This window comes from Columba livia, chromosome 1, assembly GCF_036013475.1.
Source record: "Columba livia isolate bColLiv1 breed racing homer chromosome 1, bColLiv1.pat.W.v2, whole genome shotgun sequence".
Lineage (NCBI taxonomy): Eukaryota > Metazoa > Chordata > Aves > Columbiformes > Columbidae > Columba > Columba livia.
In genome coordinates, this window is record NC_088602.1 from 171,598,847 (window position 1) to 171,623,722 (window position 24,876).

The window sequence follows — 24,876 nt, forward strand, 5'->3', positions numbered from 1 at the left end:
CCAAATGTGCATTAAATAACAATCCCTGCCAAGGGGTGGCTTGGGGCAGAAAAAAAGGCCTGGTGGGGAAAAGTGAACATGGGGCCACCTGACATGCCGGAGCACATTGGGAGGGCAGCATCATGGAGCCGTTAGGCATCAAATGAGTCACAGAGCCCAAGACAAGAGGAAATGGCCTCAAGTTGCGCCAGGGAAGGTTCAGAGTGGATATTAGGAAACATTTTGTCACGGAAAGGGTTGTGAAGCACTGGAACAGGCTGCCCAAGGAAGTAGTGGAGTCAACATCCCTGGAGGTGTTTAAAAGGCTCTTGGGGACATGGTTTAGTGCCACAGTTAAGTTGTGGTTGGACTTCATGATCTTGAGGGTCTCTTCCAACCAGAATGATTCTATGATTCTACGACACCTCCAACCCTGCTGTGCTTCTGAAAAGCACAACATCACATCTGGACAAGAAGAAGAAGAGGGCTTAGGAGGAGATCAAGAGAAAGAGGAACAAACCCAAAATCTACACACAATCAAGAGTTATGCTGGAATAAGCACTATTTTTTAATTCAATAACATTTATTTTCAAGACTGAAATTCCCCACTGAACATCACATTATACTTCCCTCCAGCCAAACTCCTTTGCCTGAAGACCAAGAGGTGTTGGGCAAGGTCATGGTCCAGCAGGTACCGCTCCTCTCATGAAACAATGTTTTTCCTCAGTGGTTAACATGAAGTTTTCACGGTTTGCAAGCATGGTTGCCTAGGTCTTGTGTGCAGCTAGTCAGCAGAGTCAAAATGCTGCCAATCCCTGCTACAAACTAGTTACAGTGTCATAAAAATTACTTTGATTTATAAAGCTATTCTTTTAGGAAGAATGAATCTATGCATCTATGCTACAACGGTGCGGTGTAATTTCATTCCCCTATAGCTACATCCACAATTGAAGACTATTCTCACCCCTGTGGCCCAGGTAATTAGCCAATGTTTATGAGAAAAACAGAGAAGGCAATCAGATGTATTTGATATGATCCTGTTTATTGCTAAAGATTGTGAGGAACTAATAAAAAGTGTCGAATTTCTTCCTTATATTTTCCAAGTTCAAGCTCCCCGAGATCACACTAATTTATTTCCTCATCTGCTCTGAGTTTTTTGGCATCTTTATGCTTCTCACATACAACTGTTGTCTAGGCAGTGCCTCAGCTTCGTAATTTTCTTCAGTTGCAAGAGAAACTCCTCTTATTACTTATGATAGTTAAATTTCGCTCAACGTTTCTATCTGGTTGCTGTACCAGTTACGGCTTTTTTTTCTTTCAGCAGTCATGCTCCATAAAGAAACACAATTGCTTTCTGCATTCCCCCAGAAGGAAGAAGGGCTACCACGCCCTTCAACCTCCGTGCAGTCTCCCAGGTCACTCAGCATTGCCAATTATTGACGTTATTTTCTTGGGTCCATATAAGCATTTCATACTGTTACTTATAACAACACTTGGGACAATTGTGAGAGAATGAAAAATGCCTCTTATAATGTTTTTGGATCCAATAGCAGAATAAATCCAGCCATTACCCACTAAAACACTGATCTCACCAGGTATCTGTGGCTGCCAGCTGAAATGGCACCTGTCAGTGCCCGTAGGTTGCAACTCAGAGAGAAGGGTTGGGTTGAGATGACCTGTGCAAACACACTGCAGTTGCAAGCAGGTTTACGCACAGCTCACCTTGTCCCAGCAGATGTACTTTTATTTCTGTACTCAAGAAAATGTCACATACAATGTATACAAGAAGCTGTCAAGTAAACTGATGCGTTTTGCCCTCTGAAGTAGAAATGACTGCGCGCTCCTGGATGAAACACTTTCTGTGGCAGAAACATTTGACGTACAAAGGTGACATCTGCAGAGACATTATCTAAATGACAGGTCACACAGAAAGGTGACTCGTGTCCTATCTGTGGGTACACGGGAGGCCCGCAGAGCAACGTGGAGCTCCTCCAGTGACATATTCTCTTCCTTGAGAAGAAGGCCTGTTGTGAAAGGGCCTCAGGCGCACAGCGCCGATCCACACAGCCCCTGAGACCAGCGGCAGGGCTGCTGGGCCCCGGAGGCGGCGCTGCGGAGAGACAGGAGCGGAGGTGGCGGAGGGGAGGGACACGGGCCGGTGTCGGGACACGGGTGGGCCGGGCCCATCCCAGGCCTAAGGCCCCAGCCCAGGCCGCCTCCGCGCGGGGCACGCCGGGTACTCTCCCCGCAGGACTACAACTCCCGGCGTGCCCCGCGGCAGCCGCGAGGGCCCCGCAGCCCCGCACACGTGACCGCCTGCGGCAGGCCTGCCGTCAGCACCCGGCGCGGGGCGGCGGGGGGCCGCCCCTGTGACGTCACGCCGCGCAGCCAATCCCGGGGCGGAAAGTAAAACTGCCGGCTTTCAAATCCTCCGCCTCCCCCGCCCGCCCCTCCCCCATCATCTCCGGCGGCGGCGTGGGGGCTCGGGCCGGCGCCACTCGATCGCCTCCACCCGCACCCGGCGGCGCCGGATCCCCCGCGGCGGAGAGGTGAGGGGCGGGGGGTGTGCGTGAGGAGAGGCGATCCCGCCCCAGCCCCTGCCGCCGCCCCGGCTCCTCGCGCGGGCGGGCAGGAAGGGGTCGCCTCGCGGCGCTCCCACGCACGCCTCTCTCGCGCTGAGGTGCGGGTCACGCGCGCGTGGCCGCGGGAGACCCCGCTCTCCGCGTGCGCCCGGGGCGGGAAGGGGCAACGGCGGCGGCTCCCGGGGCCCGTTACGTGGGACCGGGCCGGGAGGGCGGGTGGCGGGGCCGCTGCGGAGAGCGGGTGGCGACGCTGACGGTGCTCGGCGGCTTCCTCGGGGGAAGAGCGGAGCACTGAGCCGGTCCGCGGGGCGAGGTGCACCGGGAGGACTGGCTGTCGCCCGGCGCTCCCGGGAGCCCGGCCCTCCCTCTGTTGCCGGGAGGGCAGAGCAGGCTGCTCCTGAGGGGTGCCGGTGCGCTGGCTGCTGCTGTGGGCAGACTGCTGTGAATAAAGCACTCGCCTGAACGAACTTTTTTGACCATCAGGAAGCGTACAGCTTCGTACAGTCTTTAAATAATGGGGAAACGTCTCTTCAGACACTTCCAGATCTTATGTTTATTTGCCGAGTGTACTATCTCTTCGAATTTTTTTTAAGCTTTTCCTGCAGAAGAGCTAGCAGTTCTCTGGTAGGTTGACAACTGGGTGTGGCTGACATGTTTGGAATAAAACATGCTTCAGGATGTGATGACGAATTTTCGAGTTGCAATTAGGAAGCAGTCTGTCTGTAGGGTGAAGAAAGTGAAAGGTGATTTAAGGCAAAGAGAAGCAAAAGGAGGGAGTACACCTCCAGAGTATAGAAGGGTGTTATAGCAGAACAGAACTAATTTTTTTTAAACAGTAGGGTTATGAGGTATTTAAAAGTAAGGTTAATAATTGAACTAGGTGAACAGACTGACTTCTTTGGTCCCTCACTTTTGTTTCTGTCTGGTAAAGCCTTCATGGGTTGGAGGTTGTCCTCTCTTCCTTCCTTCTTGGTGTTGGATTGGCAGAGGCTGGGAATGTCCATCAGTTTCATGCCTGTGTGGCTTGGTAGGAGTGGAGTAAGTTACATGAGCATCTTTCTACTGGCAGCACCTACTTGAGAGGACAGTCATCCGAGAAAAGTGATGTTGATCAGCCTTAGAGATCCACCCCCCACACATCCCATCCAAAAGCAATACTAAAGTTAATGAAAGCAGAAGAGAAGCTGTACTCTGGGGAAGCTGGGGGCAAATACTTCACAGCTAGGTAGCAGGAAGAAAGGATGTATGAACAACTTTTGTTTAGAGGGTGTTTTAAAACCAGTGCTATTGAACTCAAAGATCTGCAAGAGTGTGGGGCCACTTCTGAGTCAGATAAGAATAGATGAGAACCAGATTTCTGTTGTAGGAATGGACCTTCAGCCCTTCTGACACCAGAAGTCTGTTTTATAAGTAGGTTGCTTCTAAGCACTAGTTGTGTAGTCTTTTATCCCAGCGGAGGTGCTGGGATAAGAAACATGCTCCGTTTATCCTGCTGAATGAATAGAGGCCGGTCACTTCACACAGTGACTGACATTCGTTAAATAATGGAATGCATATGCTATTAGGCATGGCTAGATTCAGTTTTGTGCCTCAAGACAAAATGTTCACTAACGCTTTGTCAGTGTAAGATCATCCTGTTTAATGTGTGTGATGAATCTGTGTGGGACATCCGAAAGTAAAGAGACTCTCACAAATCTGAGAGAGCTTTGTGTGCAACACACATGATGTTTTCAGCAACGCGGTGGTTCTAGAACTATGCTGACAATGGCACTAGTGGGGATATCACTGAAAAGGAAAAACAGTTGTGTTCATTCTAGCTTCCTTCATAGAAGAGGGGAAATGTGCAGCATGTATAATTAAAGGATGGGGCTTGGGGAGAGAGAACTGTTACATTTTATCTATAAAAGTGTTGTGCAGAGAGTAGCATTTTAATGTGGCCTTAATCCATGGTTTAGGTACTGGTTATTTATGAAGTGTAACAACTCCATCAAAACCCAAGTCTTGTCAGCATTGAAAGAATCAACACTGACTGGTGGGTTTTGGAATGTTAATCTGGCCAGGCTGTCATAAGTGAGCCATGGGGAAAATGCTAATGACACTGAAAACTCAATTAGACAATTCAATATTTCAGGAACAAAAACACATTAGGATCAAATAAATATGATTATTCATACAGTTTGTATTATAGCTTGCTTTTTTTATGTTGACAATTTATTTTAATCAACAGGGCTTAACACTTGGACAAGCAGAAAAATGGCATCAGAAGACATCACTAAGCTTGCAGAGTCACTTGCCAAAACTAAAGTGGGCGGTGGACAGTTGAGCTTCAAAGGCCAGAGCCTTAAGCTCAATACAGCTGAAGATGGTAAGAAAAAAATACCCTTGTGTTTTGCAAGTGTCTCCTTGAAATTCTAAAGTCTTGTTAGTAAACCTCCTGCTAATCCTGCATGGGCAAGTTGTCATAATGTTAGCTATGATGTGAGGATCATTCATCTACAGCTGCTTTTGACAGAGACATTTCTTTCCCCTGTACCCTGCCTTGACCTGATGCCCTGGCAGTGCTACAGCTGGCAGAATTGGGGTTTGGCTCCCTGGTGTGTAATTCTTGTTTTCTTAGTGTTCTCTCCAAGTGCTTTTGACACTCTCTGTGCATTAGAAGTCAGCACTCCTTTTAGAAACAGTAAGCAAGTGGATAGCAGCTCTTGGAACAAGTAGGTGCTTCAAAGACTTGCGCAGATGAATGGGCTGGTATGTTAGTCTGCTGCAATAGTCTAGTTTCTTCCCAAATTCTGACCAATTTGTTAGACTCTTATTTTTTTTCTGGAATATCTCTCTTGCTGGTGTATGTGTGTTTTCCAAATAAAAATGTCTTGTGGTGGCTGCTAATGTAAATATCTGGAGAACATGTATGTATTTAGAGCAACACTTGTGCCACACCAAGGAACAGCATGAGAGGTTGTTTGCTATATTATGTAACTTTTTTACTGATTCCAAAGGTGATACTTTTTTATATGTCATTTTAGTAGTGCAAAGCCACTGAACTATAATGAAAGGCTTTGGAGCTTGGGAATGATAACAAGTGCCCATTGACAGGAGAGAGTCTGCAGCCTGCTCCCGTGTCTTGTGTAAGATTTCTCTAAACTGTTCCACCCTGGCATGTTTGCTAAACAGGCATCTGCTTTTGCCAGTCAGTGGGAAATTCTTCCCGTTGATATGGCACAATTCCCATCAACTTTTAGCTTAGTCCTTGCACCTTTTGCACATACACTCTATCTCCTAAACCATGTGAGGAATGACAAAGGATTCTCATTTAGGAAGTAAGGAAACCTACTTTTGCAAATAGGGGGATGGCTATTGGAAAACAGAACTAGAAATAAATTCTGAGAAGGCAGGGTAAGGAATGGAGAACGTTCTCTCTAGTGACCTGACACTTTAGCTCTGTTCTCACTGCTGTTTCAGGATTCTTTCAAATAATGTAATTGAGCTGTTTTCGCTAAGGGTGGAGTTGAGCAAGTGCTGCTGCATCAGAGTGTTATTGTGGTATCCGAGATGACAGTTAAAAGGCCAACTAGACTATTTGCTTTTTGCAGCTGAAGAAGTGATCAAACAAATAGAGGAATTTGATGGCCTGGAAGCATTGCGCCTGGAAGGCAACACAGTGGGTGTGGAGGCAGCAAAAGTCATTGCCAAAGCTTTGGAGAAGAAATCAGAGCTCAAGGTGAGATGCTCAAGTGGGTGGATGTGAAGGGGAAAAAGTAATGTAGAAATACTGAAAGCCTTCCTATGCTCCTCCTGCGGAAGTGTGCTTTGAGTTAGCTTGGTGGAAAGAACAACCATATGAAAATGGCAGAACTTGGGGACTTTAGGATAATGGGAACACTTTCTGCATTCCTAACTGTTCCTGTTCAGGAGGCTTCCAGTCTTTAAGCTGGGAAGCTCTGCAAGGAAGAGCCTGTCTGCAGAGGTAGCATCTGTAAATGAAGAACTGCGGCAAAACAACTTAAGTACTAATGGAAAATGGGTCATACCTTCTGGAGAAGGATGAGATCTTCTGAAGAATGAGACATCAGAGAATGCCTGGATAGGGAAGAAATCATGAAGAGAATGTGTACCAGGGATTTTTTCAATGTCCGGGCTGTTTCCCTACTACTGTTGTAGCCTAATGTTAGAAGGATGCTGTGCTGCTAGAGGCACAGTCTGTTGCAGGAGATGAGTATGAAACGTAGATTCACGTTAATCACCTAAGTGTGGCTTTCCAAGCAAGTTCAGATTGTTGAGCTCCATACTTTAGTAAAATCTGCATTCCTAATGTACCTTTCAGTTTCATGCTGCTTTTTCCTGTAATTTTCTCAGCAGAAATGAATTCCAGCTTGAATGCAAGCAAGGGTTCTTTTAGTGTTATTTACCCTGTGCATTTCAGTGGCTTTATGTCCTTGTAAGTGAGGTGATTGCAGCATTAGTTCTCCTAGCTCTTTAGTACAATCAAATGACAAGCCCAAAGGAAGGCAGACAGTATTAACCTGTCCCCAGTGATGTAATGCAGCTTGTGTGTGTAAACTTCTGTACAACTTTGTTGTCTTAAATATTTTTAATGGTTTCTATCTGTATGTTTCTTATTTTAGAGGTGTCATTGGAGTGACATGTTCACAGGAAGACTGAGGTCGGAGATCCCTCCTGCTTTGGTAAGTAAAAACTAGATCTGAGACTTCTGACTAATATAACTTGTTTTCTCATCTGTAACGCTTTTTGTGGGAGTATGTTTTTTAGCACAGACCTGATCTTTCTCTATGCCATTAATGCTTAAGTGTCTCAGAATATGTGAGTGATTCTTTTTCGCTCCTTCTGTATGAGGTGGAGAAAAGTTGATAAAAGGCCAAATGCCAGTCCATAGTAGTGAAGAAACTCATCACTGGGGAAAACACCCTCGTGATCTGATGGATAGAATGGAAACTAAGCTTTCTAAATAGGAGCATATGGCCATCTATTCCAGGAGCATTACAGAGGTCCCTGCCTCCTTGAGTCCTGTGGAGCAAGAACATGATAAACTCAACAGCATGAAAATAATACTTATTTTAGCAGTGTAGAGGGGGAAACTTGCTTTGAAAAATGTGTATTTGACCTAAAGAGATGGAATAACTTCTTGGTAGTGGCTTTGTGGTTATCTTTAGCTTAATTTGCACTTGTTCTCTGGCTTTAGCTGTAAAGTTTTATTTTCCTGTGCAGCTTTTCTGAATGTCTTGAAAGTGGAAATTTTTTGCAGCATCACTGTCATACCCAGCCACTGCAGTGATGCTGTCACTAGAAGTCAATCCACTCCCTCCCACCCACTGCCATCTGTTTTCTTACAGATCTCTTTGGGGGATGCACTCATCACTGCTGGAGCCCAACTGGTGGAGCTGGACCTGAGTGACAACGCCTTTGGGCCAGACGGTGTTCGTGGCTTTGAGGCACTGCTGAAGAGCCCTGCATGCTACACCCTACAGGAACTCAAGCTCAATAACTGTGGCATGGGCATTGGTGGTGGCAAGGTAAGGGTTGTCTACTTTTTGGGAATGATGTCAGAGCCAGGACGTGGCTTCAGACTGCCCTGCACATAATCACAGAGTGGCTGAGGTTGGACGGAATCTTGGGTGGTCATATAGTACAACTCCTCTGCTCAAGGCAACCAGACCTGGTTGTTCACAGCTGTGTTTAGTCAGGTTTTGAATATCTTGAAGGATGGAGATTTCACAGGCTTTCTGGATAGTCTTTAACAACCTTCACAATAAAAAGTTTTTTTTGTGTTTTAATGGAACTTTCTCTGCATTGGTTTGTGTGCATTTGTGTCTGCCTCTGCCTTCTTGACACCACTTTCTTCCCCCTCTCCTTTTGTTCTGGCAGTTCTTACACATGGGTAAGATTTCCCCTAGAGCCTTCTCTTCTCCAGCTCTCAGTACTTTCCCAGTACATAAAATTCTCCAATTCCTTAATCATCCTTTGCTGGACTCATCCCAGTATGTCCATGTAGGAGCCTGGAACTGGACACAGTACTCAGATGCATTTCACAGGTCTGAGAGAAGGGTCACTTCCCTTGACAATGCTTTTCCCAAGGCAGCCCAGCAGACTTTCCTGCATATCACTAGCTCATAGCCAGCTTCTCGACCCCCAGGATTCCCAAGTTCTTCTCTGCCAATCTATTTTGCCCCCAGCTGACCCTCAGCTTGCACTGGTATATGGGCGTATTCCTCCCTGTGCACAGGACTTTGTATTTTCCTTTAAACGTAGTGAGATTCTTGTTGGCCCATTTCTCTAATCTCAAGATACCTTCGCTCTACATGTTTTCATGGATGAATTTCTGGAGTATGAAAAGCTCATCTGTTTCTCTAGGATAGGAAAACAGTTCTATCCTAAACATTAGATTCCATGTCAAGAGAGCTAGTAGTCTTGCATTTGAGAGAACAGTGTTGCCAAGCATAGCACTGGAGGGATGCCTGTTGGATGAAGGAAAAAAACGGGACTAACTTGTTATTACTAAGACCCTATATGTTTGTCTGTTAAAGAATGAAATGTTCTTACTGTTGTCAATGTGTTCTAGTGTTGCAAAATTGTGACTTCTTGCCTAAGGCTGTAATGTGCAAGTGCTGTAGTTACAGACAGATTTATTGTATACCCTGCTATAGAAACAGGTACATTTCGGTGGTCACTGAAGTATTTCTTGAGAGCTGGATATACAAACCACATCTGGATTCCTTCAGAATGAGATGCTGGGGTAGTATAAACTGCTTCTTTTATCTCTAGATATTGGCAGCTGCTCTGAAAGAGTGTCACAGGAAATCAAGTGCTCAGGGCAAGCCTCTTGCCTTGAAAATATTTGTGGCTGGCAGAAACCGTCTGGAGAATGATGGTGCCACTGCCCTGGCTGAAGCCTTTGGGGTAAGTACCAAACCAGAGCTTCTTGGCAGCAAATGGAGCAAGGCGTGCCTAAGTGCTAATGTTAAAGATAATGCACATAGAGCTTATCTGGGCTTGGAGGAAGTGGCTGGTTGTTGGTTTGCTGAAGTCTCAATGTTGTTTACTGCTGAAGCTGGAGGCTTCAACAAGTGCAATTGGAATTTATGACTGAATGTTTCTGTGACCTAAATTTACAAGCGCTTAACTAGTGGCTGTGTAAAGATTTACCTGAGGGAGAAATAGGCATCTCCTGAGTAATGTAATAGTCCTCTGTGTGCATGGATGTTATCTGGCACTGGGGTAGGTGTACCAGCTTTGTTCAGTCATCTGGTAAAAGCAACCTAGTATTTTCACTAGGATCATCCTCTGAGGGCTCTAAATGCTGCCTAGCTTTCTCTAGCTGTCACTGGCCAACTTGCACATTTGTTGGAGGAAGAAAATTCATTGCGGTTGGGCCATCTAATGCCCTGTTCTTTCCTCCATTGCTGCTGAAAGTGACTTCTGAATTATAATAGATTTTTTCAGGTATATTTACAATTATATTGCAAGTTATAGGTTGTTCTTTTTGTAAAGAGCTGTCTGAATGTGATTTTGACTGACCAGTAATCAGGGCAAAAATAAGACTTCTTAAATATTAGAGAGGCACATAAAAAAGCGATTCATGAGGAATTCAGACTGAATGGCGCTACCAAAATGGGATTAATTAGTGTTTTGTGACATACTGTTTAGGCCATAAACAGTGCTCATACTCATTTTCTTACACGTTTGCTCCTGCAGTCAGGGAGAAGTGTAGATCTTAATTAGAAAAATACCATATTCAGTGATGTTGCTTGATCTGTTTCAATGTTGTTGAACCACAGGTGAAGAGCTCTTGTTTTAAGGTATCTAGGGCAGGCACTATAGGAGGATGCTACTTGTGACTCTTAGAATCAGGGCCTTGTGTTAATCTGGCACTTTCCACGACCATGCAGTTTCACTTAGATTTGTGACATAATTGCTGTTAAATAATTCTATGTAGAAGAACTAAAGGAGTTTTGAGTTGAATGAAAATGTTGGGTTTTTTTTAAGGAAGCACTATGTTCTTCGGTTGAAGAATGTCTCCTAACAGCTTTTTATCTGCATCCTTTCCCAGATCATTGGGACTCTAGAAGAGGTCCATATGCCACAGAACGGAATTAACCATCCTGGCATCACAGCACTGGCCCAAGCCTTTGCAATCAACCCACTGCTTAAGGTCATAAACTTGAATGACAACACCTTCACAGAGAAAGGAGCTGTGGCCATGGCAGAGGTGAGTTGTTCTAAGCAGTTGCTTTGGGTTTGTTTTCTGCCTTCCAGTCTCTTCAAATATAGTTAGCACTAGCACCTCTGGGTTAGAGCCACGTGCCACGCTGCAGTGGGAAAGATGACCTTCCAGGAGTGATAGGATGTTCATTTACTTTCATGTCTGTACTTTTAAATTTGTGCTGTCTTGCAGACTCTGAAGGCGCTTCGGCAGGTTGAAGTGATCAACTTTGGAGACTGCCTGGTGCGTTCAAAGGGCGCTGTTGCTATTGCTGATGCTGTTAAAGAAGGGCTTCATAAATTAAAGGTACAGTCTTCTTGCTGTTCAGCTTTAAATCTCGTGAAAATGCCTAGTTTCCCCTTTCCTGTTTCTCTGTCCATTCTCCTACTACTACTGGTTATTTTAAAGTGGGTTTAACTTCAGTGCAGACTCTGTGCTCACAACTTGAAAGCAATAAGATGCATTGTACATCAGTGGCGTCGCCATAGTGTATCAGTGATCCACGACTCTGCTTGATGTATTTGAAGCTGTTGGTTCAACTCAGCAAGTGCTAGTCAATAAATCTGATAATGAAAGTACCTGCTTTTCGAACCGCTCAGAGGGTCTTGAGCAGGGACTGAGACATTCCTCTTTCTGAACAGCTTGTAATTTCTTCAGCATTTCAGAGTTCATACAGTTCATGCTTTTTCTTTGTTAGGGCATGTATCAAAGGTCCAAGTATTTTTAGTTTTTTGGCAATACCACAGCATCCTGCATTAGTGTTTGCACAGGACTTGCATTTGACAACATTCTAGACAGGCCTAAGTCCAGTCAGTAATGTAAGTAAACTAGGATCTCTCGAAACACCTGCCATGGGTCACAGCTGCACCAAGACAGATGCTGAACACTAATTCCTAATTTTGCAATCTTACAAGAACAAAAATTAATCTGAGTACTTTTATGTATGTATATGAACCTGGTACAGAAAGAAGTAAGTACTTTGTGGTATGAGATCCCTTGCTCAGGCTTCTGCTGGTTCTTCTGAATCTCTCAGGAAAACTTAAGTAAGAATTCTAATGGGGGTATTGGGATGAACAGCCAGAAGTTAAATCCTTTTTTTCTAGAGCAGAAGTGGTTAAGGGAGGGTGACATGAAGCAATCCTAGCTGATTCTTTCTGTTCAAGGACTGCTTCCCTTTTGCTGTTAATATTAAACCTCTTCTCAGGAAAGGATTGATTGAACACACCATGGATTGGTGGAGGATGGTGTCTGGCTGTTGAGTAACTTACTCTTCCTAGTTTGTCCACACTGTTTCTCTGCTGGCTGTGTTTTTCAGAAGTGTTAATACCACTTATAGTTGGTCTTTTGAAGGCCTTAGCTTGCAACCTTACGGTTCAAAAGCAAATGTGTGCAGTCTGTTTAATACAGTAGCTACCCTTCTTCTGTAACACTGGTGTGTGAATTCTGGAATGCTCCTGTGGCCCTTGAATAAGTGAAGTCAGCTGGTTGATAAGGATTAAAATGTCTGCTGCCTTTTAGGCGAACAGTCAGAATGGTCTGGTCTCTGTGGCTATTTTAGCAAAGTGGTTACCTTCAGTAGTGCTGCTCTTAACGATAATATGTTTCAAAATGCCCCTTTTAGGTATATGAGGTAGGAATGTGTGTCAATGGTTTTTTTCTGCTAAGAGTCTGTTCAGATGAGAGTCTTTCCAGAACACTTGCGAGCACATAAAGCTTATGGGGGTGATAGATGTTAATAGGAATTCTGCAAACAAATGTTCTTCTGCTTCTTAGGAACTGAATTTGTCTTTCTGTGAGATCAAACGAGATGCTGCTCTGACAGTTGCTGAAGCTATTGAAGATAAGGCAGAGTTGGAGAAGTTGGATCTCAATGGTATGTAAGTTTGCTAGATCAAAGTATGTCTAGTCTGATCCCAACAAGAAATCCGTAGGAAGAATGTTGACAGTATCGCATATTCTAGTCTTGCAATTGTCAGTGTTTAAAAATGGTACTATGAGAGAAGCTGAACTTGGATAACCTCGGGACAGGAAGCAGATAGGTCTGAAAGTTTTCTGAAGCCATGAACTCAGTTAATTGTTAAAGTTAAGCAGTTTCAGTATATCTTGTAAGATGGAAAGATTAAACTGATACCCATACTTGTTTTCAGTAAAACTTTTTAAATTGTTCATTGTGATCTCAGATATCTCATACTTGCAAACAAAAACCTCTGTGTGCATCTCTGCAGAAGAGTGGGAGAACTTTGACCAGTGTTGGCTTTTTCTGTTCATATCCTGGGTCACTGCATTTCAGTGGTACTGTGCTGTGTGTCTTTGTTTTAGAATTGCTGAGAACAAGAGCTGTTTATAGAAGTAAAAGGAGGTCTCTTGAAGACACTCTGAAAAATTAGGGGGTTTTGTCTCCAGCCATTGTGTAATACTGCTGAAATTTGTTTAGCAACTGTTTAATTCTGATAACAAGTCTGCATTGTTGCCTCTGAGGTGTTGTCTATAAATGACTGATAACTGTTCAGTTTCAGAAGAGATATATAAGAATCTGTAGCAAAATCCTCAAGAACAAACTCGTGTGCTTCTGTTAAGTCTGTTCTCTTTCCCCCATCAACTTAGGTAACTGTCTGGGAGAAGAGGGATGTGAGCAACTCCAGGAGATCCTTGAAGGCTTCAATATGGCAGCTGTGCTGGGATCTTTGAGGTAGGCAGGCTACTAGAGCTTAAATCAGAAATCTGGCGATTTTCATGAAGACTTGCATTTGCCTGTTTGAAAATAAGAACTGTAATGTCACAGATGGGTGTTGGTCTGAGTGTGGGTTACCATGACGGGATTCAATAAGCAGGATGAGCCATGTGTCTTGTTTTTATGGATGGATTTATTAGTGTTAGTCATTTATTGTGTTTCTCACTCTTCGCTTGCCATTGTCAACTGGGTGACTGAAGCCTGAGTGTCCTCTTAACCTGTTGTAGCTGGAGATGTACTTCTTGCAGTAAGGCTTGAAGGGAGACTGCTTTTTTGTTCTTGAAAAAAGGTTTGAATTCAAATGTGCGGGAATTGTGTAATTAATGTAACTCTCACATCTTAGTGATGATGAAGGGGAGGAGGAGGAGGATGATGAAGAAGAGGAGGATGAAGATGAAGAGGAGGAGGACCAGCAACAACTGAAGGAGAGAGAACAGGGAGAAGAGGAGTCACTGACTCCTAAGAAGATAATTGAATCTCAGGTAAGCTTGGTTCCAGTGCATTTCTGTTTCCTCAACTCAAGGAGAGTGAAGGAGGAAATGAGATCGGGAGTGAGTCTGAACTTGGAGCGCTGGCAGGAGTTCACATTCCTGGGTGGGCTGGCACTGTAGTAACAGTCAGGGACAAAACATGCAGGAAACAAAGAAAATTGATGACTTGGAAACCTGTGTTGTTGAAATGTGCATGTGAACGCATACATGGAGGGAGAGGCTGAGGGGCGATTTTAACAAACACAGGCAGAAGAAGTCTTCCCATCTCCAGAAAATGATGGGAACCTTGTATATGCAGTGTCATGCAGTCGTGCTAGCATGTTCTGGCTATTTCAACTCTGAGCTCATTCCAGCCTCAAATAGTTTGCAAATAGAACAAATCCTGACTTGATGCACCTCTGTCCTGACCTGTCCTATGTACGTTTGCTGCTGAACCAATTTATTTACTTCCAAGAGTAAACTTGAGATGGATTTTGCCTGTTTCAGGATTCAACTCCAGTGCCATCTCCTCCAGTGGATGTTGCCACGTTCCTTGCTTTCCCATCCCCGGAGAAGCTGCTGCGGCTAGGACCAAAGTGCTCTGTGCTGATAGCTCAGCAGGTAGGTGAGCCAGTGCTCTTCTCTGCTTGATTCTCTCTCAGAATCGTTTAATCCCCAGAGGTGATAACTTGCTCTCTTGAGACCTAGACTTGCATCTTCTCCTCAGTGATCCTGAGGAACCTTGTGGAAGTAGAAGATTCAGTTAATGCTTAATACTGCCACCGGAACTTACATCACAAGGCACAAGCAACACTCTAAGACAGAACTGATGTCAGTCAGCAGGAGGCTGTAATTCTTGTCACTGCCCTAGTAGAGACCAATCTTCTGAAGCTGATGCACAGTGAACTTAAAGGCCCTTTTTTTTTTTTTCCCTTCTCTTTCAGACAGATACATCTGACGTAGAGAAAGTAGTTACAGCTCTCCTAAGGATATCCTCAGTCTTCAAAGATGAAGCCCCAGTGAAAACAGCAGTGCAGGAAACAACAGGTGACTGGGCCTTTTTTCACTTCATGGTGTGACCTGTTTCCATGTTAGGGACCCCACTGCGATGCAGGAAAGGCCCGTGTGGGCCAGGCCACTGGACTGTTTCATCCCTGGCAGCAGGAAAACGTAGATAACAAAGTACCAAGCTGTGCTGTGCTGTTGAGCAGAGTGAAAGTAGAGATTAATTCTGAACTGAGCATATCTTGTGCTTCCAAAGCTTGATAATGAATGTCTCTTGTAGTTGCAGTCTTGGTGGACCTGTGCTGCCCTTACCTGCATCTCCTTCATGCTGGGCTGTCAGTAGCCAGTAGTTCTGTGCTCCAAGATCTGTTAGTTTTTCAAGGTTGTTTATTTAAAAAGTATTTTGCAGGAAGTTGCCTCTCCAGTGTAGTATTAAGAGAGTATAAAAAAAAAAAGAGACCTCTTAATGTTCCTTCCTATCAACCTATCAACATCTTTAATTTCTTCAGGAAGCAGAGATTTGCAACACAGGACAAGACACAGAGGCTAATGTACAGTCAAGGGACTGTTCTCACTGTATCTTGTGGAGCAGTGATTTGTATTATGTCTGATTTTTGTGTGGACTAATAGTATCCCTTCATGTTCTCACTCAGAAACAGGAATTCCCAAGCACTCTTAGACATCTGACCACTGGCTTTGATCTTTTTCAAATCCTTCAGTCGTACAGCTCTCCCATATATGAGCTGCCTATCAATATTGTGCAAAAGAACAGGATCAATTATTTTTAAGACCACTTAGAGTGATTTACTGTAAACAAATGTGCGTTTCCCTAGCTTAGAATTTCTTAGTTTGCGATACATAGACATGGTGAAATTGTGTTAGCTGTTGTCTGTAAAACAGTAAGGTAATAGTTCTCTCCAGTTGGTTATGGGTCCAATCAGCCAAAAATAGTCAGCTGACATCTCATTGAGCTGGTGCTGGCCTTTGCTCGTGCCCCTTACAAGTTGTCTCAACGAAAAATGGAGCACAGGATATGATATTCCTGTTGTCTGAAGTGTGCTTGCATATGTATTTATCTCCAAAACTGTTCCTTACTACTCCTGCCTCTTAGGGCAAGGTAGAACATGGCAATTACTTTCACTCCTGATGATGAGGTCCCTGGTTAATGTCTGACACTGTTCTATAGCCACTCTAGTGGGTTCTGCCTGTTCCAGGAAACCAGAACAGTCAGAGGTCAAAACTGGTGCCTTGCTGACCTTGTAGACATGAGAGGCTAAAGCACTCATCTGCCTATACCTTGCAGTGGAATACTGGCCCTATGGAAGCCCCGAAAACAGTTGAACAAGTTTTCTCATTGTGTTCTTATTGTTTTTTGTTTCAAATGAAAGGTGAGTTCTTGCTGGCCTTTAAAATTTCAAGGCTCTAACTCTTGCTGATATAATTCATCTGATCATATATATATATGCACACAGCATGTATTGAGTAGGGCATTTTGTGGTGCACAGTACTGAGTGAAATTGCATCTGAAGCTTGGCAGTGTAGGAATTTGGAAGGGGTTTTGTTCTGTTGTTGTGGGGTTTGTTTTTTTGTTGTGTTGGGATTTTTTGTGGGATTTGTTGAGGTTTTCTTGTTGTTTGGTTTGGTTTGTGGGGTTTTTTCCCCCTTTGTATCAGGCCTTGTACTTAAGGACTGGGTTTTATCTTTCACAGTGTTTGAGATTATACTTGGTCCCTGCAGAGACAACTGCAATCTTAGCACCTCCCCAAACTCCTGTAACAGCCGATAATCCCTGGGGTCCTGTATGATCAATCTTGATCTTAAAATCTGTAACAGAGTCCCTTTCTTTATTGTTTAATATGATGCATTTATTTTTTTTTAGATGCCTTGATGAGAAAAGCCTTCACTTCTGCCACATTTAATTCAGATGCATTTGTCACAAGCCTCTTGATCCACATGGGACTACTTAAGGTGAGGAAGCAGGAAAGAGTTAAGTTATGGTCTGTTTAGGCTGTTGAAGACCAGACTGGCTGGGTTTTGGGTAATTATGTTGCCATGGAAGCAGCTGGGTGCCTGTGCATGCCTGATGCCCAGGGACAATGGAAGTCTGCAGGTCCAGCAGAAATTGTAAATTGCAAGGTTGCACTAGGATGGCAGAGGTGTCAGCTCTTTGTACCTCTTCTGCTTAATGTGCACTGTATTCTCAGTCATGCCCTAAAGGTGGGGAGGGTCAGGGAAGGAAATAGTGCTGCTACTGCACTATGGTGTCTATAAAAAGCTGTGTCCAGGAGTCTAACCTACAATATTATTAGTTAATGTGGTCCTTTAGGGCAACTCTTAGCAGCATGGCTTGAAAACATATATCCAACTACTCGTGCCAGATCAGTAGTATTCAACTTCATGCTTTGGAGTATCTTCACCAAATGCTAGTGTTAAATATGTAGTTACAGGGCATGAACTTTCTTGCAAGAAAAGATGGAGGTTGAGTAGGAAACCTGTGAATTGCTTTAGAATACCTGTAGCTTTACTTTCAGTGACATGACTGGAGAGAGGTTCTTTCTGCAAATTCAAGAAGCACCTTTGCCTACTTGTGCTACAAGGGTTAATGTTTCCCAGTGCCTCAAGACCTAGAAGCTGAGAATGGAAACTTGGACCAAGACAATTCTAAACCACAGAATAGCCATAATCTATGTTATAGCAGCCTGCTCTTAATTATTTTTATGGATTTCCTTCTGGTGATATCCAGCTTGGGGTACAGACAGCTGTTGACATGTTTGGATACAATCTCAATTAAGTCTTTCCCTGTGTTCATTGGACTAATGCTGAGCTTCCTACTTTTCAGACAGGTCAGCAGAACCAGAGGTGGCTCATTCTGCACTATGAAATCCAAGGTCATACACTTAGGAACACAGGTCTAGATCCTGTCTACAAAATGAAGGGCTTTAGTTGAAGTGGCAGTGGAGAAGTGAATAAAAACAATATAAGAGTTGGAACATGTAGGTTAGCATCATGGTAGGAGCAAGAATAACTTACGTATCATGTAAACAGGGAGATGACTTAGCTTTATCTTGTACATAATGATGAGACCAGTTCTGGGAATACTGGATGAAGTTCTGCAGTAAGCCTGCTGAAGAACTGGAGATGGTATAAAAATGAGTTACAGAATAATACAGGAAAAAAATTATGTAATTAAGGCAACTGAATTCTTTATCAATTGAAGTCTAGTGGAATTCCTTAGGAAAACACTTTGACACAAGGCCTATGAGAAGATTCGGCTGTTTCACTTGCAAGTTCGTTACTTCCCTTTCCCTATTAGTACTGCTGTCAATTGATAAGTACTAGAATGTCCTTGATGCTACTCTCATTAGAGATCCTGGGGCTGGGAGTGTATGGAATTGGCTACCTTTGTGTTGGGGAACACTGCACTTATTCTAGTGAGGAGCATTCTCTCCTACAGTGTTTAGGAGCACTTCATTCAAGAGAATTCATTGCCTCTGTGAACTGTAGAGGATTAGATAAAATCACGATTGATGTCTGATTTCATCTTCTTGTCCTTTTCTCAGAGTGAAGAGAAAATCAAAGCTGTCCCAAGCCTCTATGGTATTCTTATGACCTTGAACCATATGGTCCAGCAGGATTATTTCCCGAAATCCCTGGCTCCTGTTCTCTCAGCTTTTATCACAAAGTGAGTATTGTACTTGCCGTACAGTCTTTTGCACAGGAACTGGTGAAGCTGTTTGAGGGTTAATAGCTACATGCAAGCTGTTCTGTTAAAGCCCAGTAAATATCTCTTCTGAAATTAAGGATTAATAGTTTAATGGGCCTCTACTCTTATCTTGCTTACTCCAGTATGCAAGGTTTAAAATAAAATGTTGATCCTGAAGAATAAATGGTGGAAAGCTGGCTTTGCAACTAACTGGCTCTGAAGCAGAGATTCTTAATGCCAGTCACAGAAGAGGTGTTTTGAACTTAAGAAAACATGTCAGTGCTTGAGTCAACTATGAGTACATTGGATCTAACTGCACCCTTCAAATTATCTGAGTATGAGGGTCAGCAGAGCTTTACCTGAGTTTTTAGTGCTGTGTAACACTGAACACCAGCAGACCAGAAACAGTGCAAAGCACAGAGACTGAATTTCTTCTCAATGAAACTGTTCCTACCGTGGCAGCAACAAGGCCAGTGACTTTTTTTTTGAGAACTGAATTTGGAGCACAAGTGGTGAAGAAGCTGCTGCTACTGCCTGTTTCCATTTAATGTTGTTACTTCTAATATAGGTATAGAGTCAACCCTGTTCCCACCAGCTTTAGTTTCTCTAATGTCTCAAAGCATAGTGAATTCCTGTATAACCTCATCTAGGTGTTTCTGCTCCTGCAGGGGGATCGGACTAGATGATCTTTTGAGGTCCCTTCCAATCCCTAACATTCTGTGATTCTGTGAATGCAATAGTTGTGGAAGCTGTATCTCTTCTGGATTAAATCAGCACTGATGAGACTTAGAAAAAACATTTTAAACAGGCCTTCCCTTGAGAGAGGGAGGATTAAATACTACTCTTCAACAGTCAAGACAAAAAACAGTACAAAACTGTCACTTTAGGCAAAACCAGCAGAGGTCTGAAATCCATTTGGAGCTCAGTGGCTGGTTCACTCAGCATGGACCAGATGCCCTGTAGGGTTCGAGCAGCTTTTTAATGGGGTCCAGAATGAGGCTTAAGCCTTCCTGATTTTCATGGTGTGGGGAACATGCAGATGCTCAGGATCTCTTGCTGATGAAAGGCAGAGACATCAGATACTTGTGGCTGGTACAAAACACGGGTAATGGTGATGCAGTCAACTATTGGTGGTCAGTCTTTTCTTAGCTCTGCTGGGATTGGAAGCAGACCAGTTGTGACAGGTGAGAAGAGTTTTTCAAAGTGTTGGCATGGCTGAAGCTGTCAAAGCTGATGCACAGCGGTGGTATGTGTCAAGCAAGCAGCCACGCTAAGGTCAGTTTTGGAAAATTAAACTATATGGATACCTTGTTTACAAGTGTGTAAATGCTAAACCAGAGGCCCTTGTGGTGGAACTGTTTGTCTGCTGTGTCTTCTCTTTGGCTTGATCAGGCTTAGAATTAGGCAGTTACAAGCCAGTGACCATATGTTGTACCAACAGAACAGCAAGAAGTATCAGGACTTGCCATGTGAAGTTGTGCAGACAGATCACTGGATTTCTGCTCTGTACCACACTGCTTGTCATCTTGATTGTTGATCAGGTAGATATGTACAGCATAAGGAGCTGCTACCAGCCCTAAATTAAAAGGGTGGAGGAAATGATGGCTTACTTCTTCATCAGGCACTAATTATGCAGAGAGTCAGCTTGATCAAAACAAGTACCACTTAGTCCCTATAAGCCCCAGCCCTCCAAACAGAGGATTTAAATCACTCAAAGCTGGGAATGTGGAAAAGGAGACTTCGGTTCAATGCATTTGACCCTTCTAATGGCTTATGTCAGATTCCGGTACCTAGAGTAGCCTCATAACTCAATGTGACATGTCTTTCTAAACAAACTAGCTCACAAAAGACACTTGTTCCCCTCTCCCTGTGTGTGTGTGTGTATGTAGGCCTCGGACAGGTTCCAGGCCTGCAAAACACCAACAAAAGTTTTTCATCTGTAGGTGATGCTGTATGTGGCAAAATGAGAGTTAAATTATGGTCTTAATGCATTCATCAACAAAAAAAATCCATTGAATCCGTAGCCAGCATTTCACTACAAGTAGAAGAGGGTAAGAAGAAGGGAAGGCCTCTTTTGAAAAGGGAGAGGTCATTCAGAGGAGAGTGAGAGCCAAGAATCCCACAGTGGAAGGCAGATCTCCCTGCCTTTGCTATGTAAGGCTGCGAATGCCAAGCCTGCAGTATCCCTGGTGCCATGACATTCTTGGAGCTGAAGCTTCTTTCTCTGTTGCTAGATGTGATATTATCATAGGGAAACTTATGTCCTGTGCAGTATGATGTAGTTAACACTACACACAAGCAATATACATTGTGTTTTCTAAATATATGTATTTCTTAAATTACTTTCCTGAAGGGAACAAGGAGAACAGCTGTTAAACCCTTTACAGTTGCCTGAAGAGAATAAGAGCAGTTCAAGAATCACAGAATTATACAATGGTTGGGGTTGGAAGGGAGCTTAAATATCATTTCGTTCCAACCCCTCTGCTGTGAGCAGGGACATCTTGCACTAGACCAGGTTGATCAAAACCCCATCCCATCTGGCCTTGAATGCTACCAGGGATGGGGCATCCACAACTTCTCTGGGCAGCCTCACCGCCCTCATACTGAAGAATTTCTTCCTTATAACTCATCTAAATCTCCCCTCTTTCAGTTTAAAGCCATTACCCCTTGTCTTATCACCACATACCTTTGTTAAAAGTCCCCCTTGAGCTTTCTTGTAGGTCCCCTTTAGGTACTGGAAGGCTGCTACAAGGTCTCCCTAGAGCCTTCTCTTCCAGGGGCTAAACAACCTCAGCTCTCTTAGCCCGTCCTCATAGGAGAGCTGTTCCTGCCCTCTGATCATCTTCGTGTCCTCCTGGATTTGCACCAACAAGTCCATGTCTGTATGCTGGGAGTCCCAGAGGTGAACGCAGTAGTCAAGAACCACGAAGTCCAGTTAAAGCAGCTTCGTGGTTAACCTACAGCCCTTGTCTTTCCTTGCAATTCAGTAAGAACAAAATCACCTCCTAACCTTAAATCAAACCTTTACCTGGTTAACCTAGTAATCTGCAGAGCTCATATGGACTCCACTCTGTGAAACCCAGGAGTCCTTAATTTGCAGCAAACTGGTGTGCACTTTTGTGATGTTTTTTAGACTTTTCCTTTAGGATTGCAGTTAGCTCCTTTGGACTTTCAGAGCTGTAAAGTTCTTGTAGCTGCCTAGGATAGAGCTCTGCTGTCTTTTGCTACAAGGAGCTTATTTCTGGAGTAGTCATTCTCCTCATTTCTTTTGTGACAATTTGTGATGTTGTAGGTCGTGTTGTTAATTCAAAACTAATAAGGTTATGGATACGGACTGCAAGCAGCATCCATCTTGCTCTGCAAATGTCAGTCCTTACTTTCTCTTTTTTTGAACACAAGAGGGTGCTGTAAATCCACATGTACTCTTCCATAATTCTTTAGGTGGAAACGCTGAAAGTATGTGGATGTGTGCCTGTGTGCTTGTGACTTGCTGAGGGTAGTGGTGGTTTTTTTTTGTAAGGGTTGTTTGTTTTCTTTCTACTCTTTGCTGTTGGCTTGGATCACATCACTGGCCTCTTTCAACAGCCTGTAGTACAGAGTGGCGGGCAGTTAACTCCACAGCAAGTAAAGAGGCTTTTAGTGTTAGAGAAAGCTTGGTGTTAGGTGTGGAGGTTGAGGGAGCTTGGCTGTGATCCACATCAGCAGTTCAGGCTCTCTGCTTCCAAAAATGGGGAGCTGCCTAGACAGAATCAGCCTGCTCACTGCAAACAGGGCTGGGTCTTCCAAAAATGATGACTGAAGTACCTCACTTTGAAGATAAACTGCAAGTTGGAATTGTGTCCTGTACATTCAGTGCGGTGCCGAGAATGGCTTTTGGGGGAATAACAGGGGTTGACTTTTCTTCAGGATGTGCTTCTGTTAAACCATAGCAGACATGGTACCAAACCACCTCTGCAGCTATTGCCCATGTGCTGTAAATCCAGAGATAAACTTCTTGTTCCTACCTAAGTATTCTAATATTTATTTCAGCTCACCCTTTTTTCCCAAATTGAGTAGACCTCACTGCTATTAATTATTAAAGGTTATTTTGCTGTGGTGGGATGGGAGAGAGGTAAGGTTATAATAATCATTTTTATTCTTAGAACAGTGGAAAACATTGGATTAAAATTATTTGCAGTGCTTAAATTTAGTGTTTTAATTCTATCTCTTCTCTTTCCACAGACCAAACCGTGCTCTTGACTCCTGTTCATTTGCTCGCCACATGCTCTTACAAACCCTCCACCAGCTGTAAGAGACAAGAGATGCGCTGCTGTGCCCTTCCCTCCTCATAGGACTGTCACCAGCAGAGAACTCAGAGCTGCGTGGTGGGAGAAGATCCTAGAGCCCATACAGACATGTTGTCCTTTTTTTTTTTTTGTGTTTCCCTATAGGATATCTGTCCTTCCTTCTGCTTTCATAAACCTGGACAAATCCTGCTGATTTTTTTTTTTTTCCCTATTCCTTATGGAATGACTCCCTGGTCTGCAGGGCAGGTGCTTACGCTGGAATGAGTCAGCGCTGCTCTGAGCTCTGCATGAATTAAAAAGAAGAGTCCTCCACTTCAGTCGCATTGGCAAGGGTGTGCCAAGACTTATACAGGGCCCAAAAGCTCTCTCATCAGGATCAAAGCTGTTGTGCATTTTATTTTGTTTTATTGGACTGTGACTCCTGCCTGGTACCATTCAGCATTGTGCAAGGGGAGGCTTTGCTGCTGCCACTGCTTCTCCAGGCCAGCGCAGTGCTTCACTCCCTTGTGCTGTTGTCAGGTCAGAGGGACAAGGCGTGTTCCCCTTTCTTTTTTCTTTCAAGTCCATGTGTCAAAGGCAGTGTGTGGCTGGTTCCTATTTAAATATACTACTCCCCTGCTGCTGTGGCTTGGAATATTCGTGTAGTGTAGCTGACCCTGGTGGCTATTGCTTAAGGGAGCAAGCATATCTTTACTGTAAATTTTTTTTTTTGCCATCACCTGTGTTCCCTCTTCCTGCCCTTTCCCTGTCCCTCTTCCTAATTAAATAGGCTTGGTTTGGAAATTAATACAATCCATGAAGTCCCTGTGGAATACATGTTCCCTTTCTTCTCCCTTTGACAAAACACTGGGACTTTGTGCACTGTTCACATGTTTCAAAGCTCACCACATATAAGAGCATGAAGAATTAGGGCTCTGCTGATCATTCTTGGGTAGGGCTGTGCTTTTTTTCTGGTGCTGAAGGATTAGCAGCAGATGCCTCTAAATTTCTGGATGGAGGATTGTCCATGTGCCTACACATTTGTGGCACCTACCTCTACCACTCCTGGCTGGTGTCCTGCTCCCTCATCTTTTAAGCCTCTGAGAATCAACACATCTCTTCAGTTAGCAAGTGGTTCTTCCCCTCTGTTTTCAGCGGGAGGAGACTGTTCATCCTCCTTTACCCCACTTTACAATTGAGGTGTGCTACAAATAGGGCCAGTGCCTGGAAGAAGACAAGGAAATGGAGTGAGCTGTCCCCTCGTTGTGAGAGGCAACGTGTACTGCAGCTGGCAGCGGGGTGCATGTGCTTGGCCAAAATGCAGGAGAAGCTGGTGGTAACTCACAATGTGGGCAGAAAAAAGGGGCTTGGGGTACTGGATTGAAATAAAGTGTGTAGAATGTGCGAGACCTACTTGCACGCACTCTCTGCTTAAATTTCTGCAGGTTCTGTGCATGTTCAAGGCAACCACTGGTGAAACGGAGAAGTTTTGTGTGGCTCTTGTTACTCTGGCAAGGGAGTTGCTGGCCCTCATGTAACAGCCGTGTCCCCTCATTTAGAAAAGGTTGCCCTAAGACTAAGAGCAAAGTGCATTTTCTCCCAGATTCTGTGACTAAAGCTGGAATTCCTGTGTGTCCAAACTGGTAAAAAGCAACTGAAGGTCCCTGCACCTACAGAAGGAGCTTCGATCACTGCAGACCGTGCCCTGCCTCCTTCACACCATCCTGTTCCTTCGCCTCTCTGTTGCAAAACTTAACGGATTTGTTTTTGCCACAAGCTTGAGGACAAAGTTGAAACATAAAAGAACCTGTGTTTTCTGTAAGCCTTGAACCAGCATAGCTTTCCCTGGAGCTCCCTGGCCTCTTGCTGCTCTTCACACCTCTCTGCCCTAGAGAGGAGTCATAGAAAAAAGGAACATGAGGGAGA

General features: G+C 44.1%; 1 protein-coding gene across 2 annotated transcripts; it reads left to right on the forward strand.

The window, feature by feature from the left end:
* The first annotated feature begins 2,369 nt into the window (after positions 1–2,369).
* On the forward strand, positions 2,370–24,359 carry RANGAP1 (Ran GTPase activating protein 1). 2 transcript variants are annotated; one of them, XM_065046413.1, is made up of 16 exons: positions 2,370–2,528; positions 4,789–4,926; positions 6,152–6,279; positions 7,184–7,243; positions 7,910–8,089; positions 9,339–9,473; positions 10,624–10,782; positions 10,969–11,082; positions 12,550–12,649; positions 13,381–13,465; positions 13,851–13,989; positions 14,485–14,598; positions 14,922–15,024; positions 16,862–16,950; positions 18,543–18,664; positions 22,907–24,359. In XM_065046413.1, exons 2-16 carry the CDS (start codon positions 4,815–4,817, stop codon positions 22,974–22,976), a joined length of 1,710 nt encoding a protein of 569 aa, XP_064902485.1. In that variant the 5' UTR covers positions 2,370–2,528; positions 4,789–4,814; the 3' UTR covers positions 22,977–24,359. The 2 variants fall into 2 exon arrangements, with proteins under 2 accessions (XP_064902485.1, XP_064902492.1); XM_065046420.1 differs by having other exon boundaries at positions 2,498–2,659.
* The last annotated feature ends 517 nt before the right edge of the window (positions 24,360–24,876 follow it).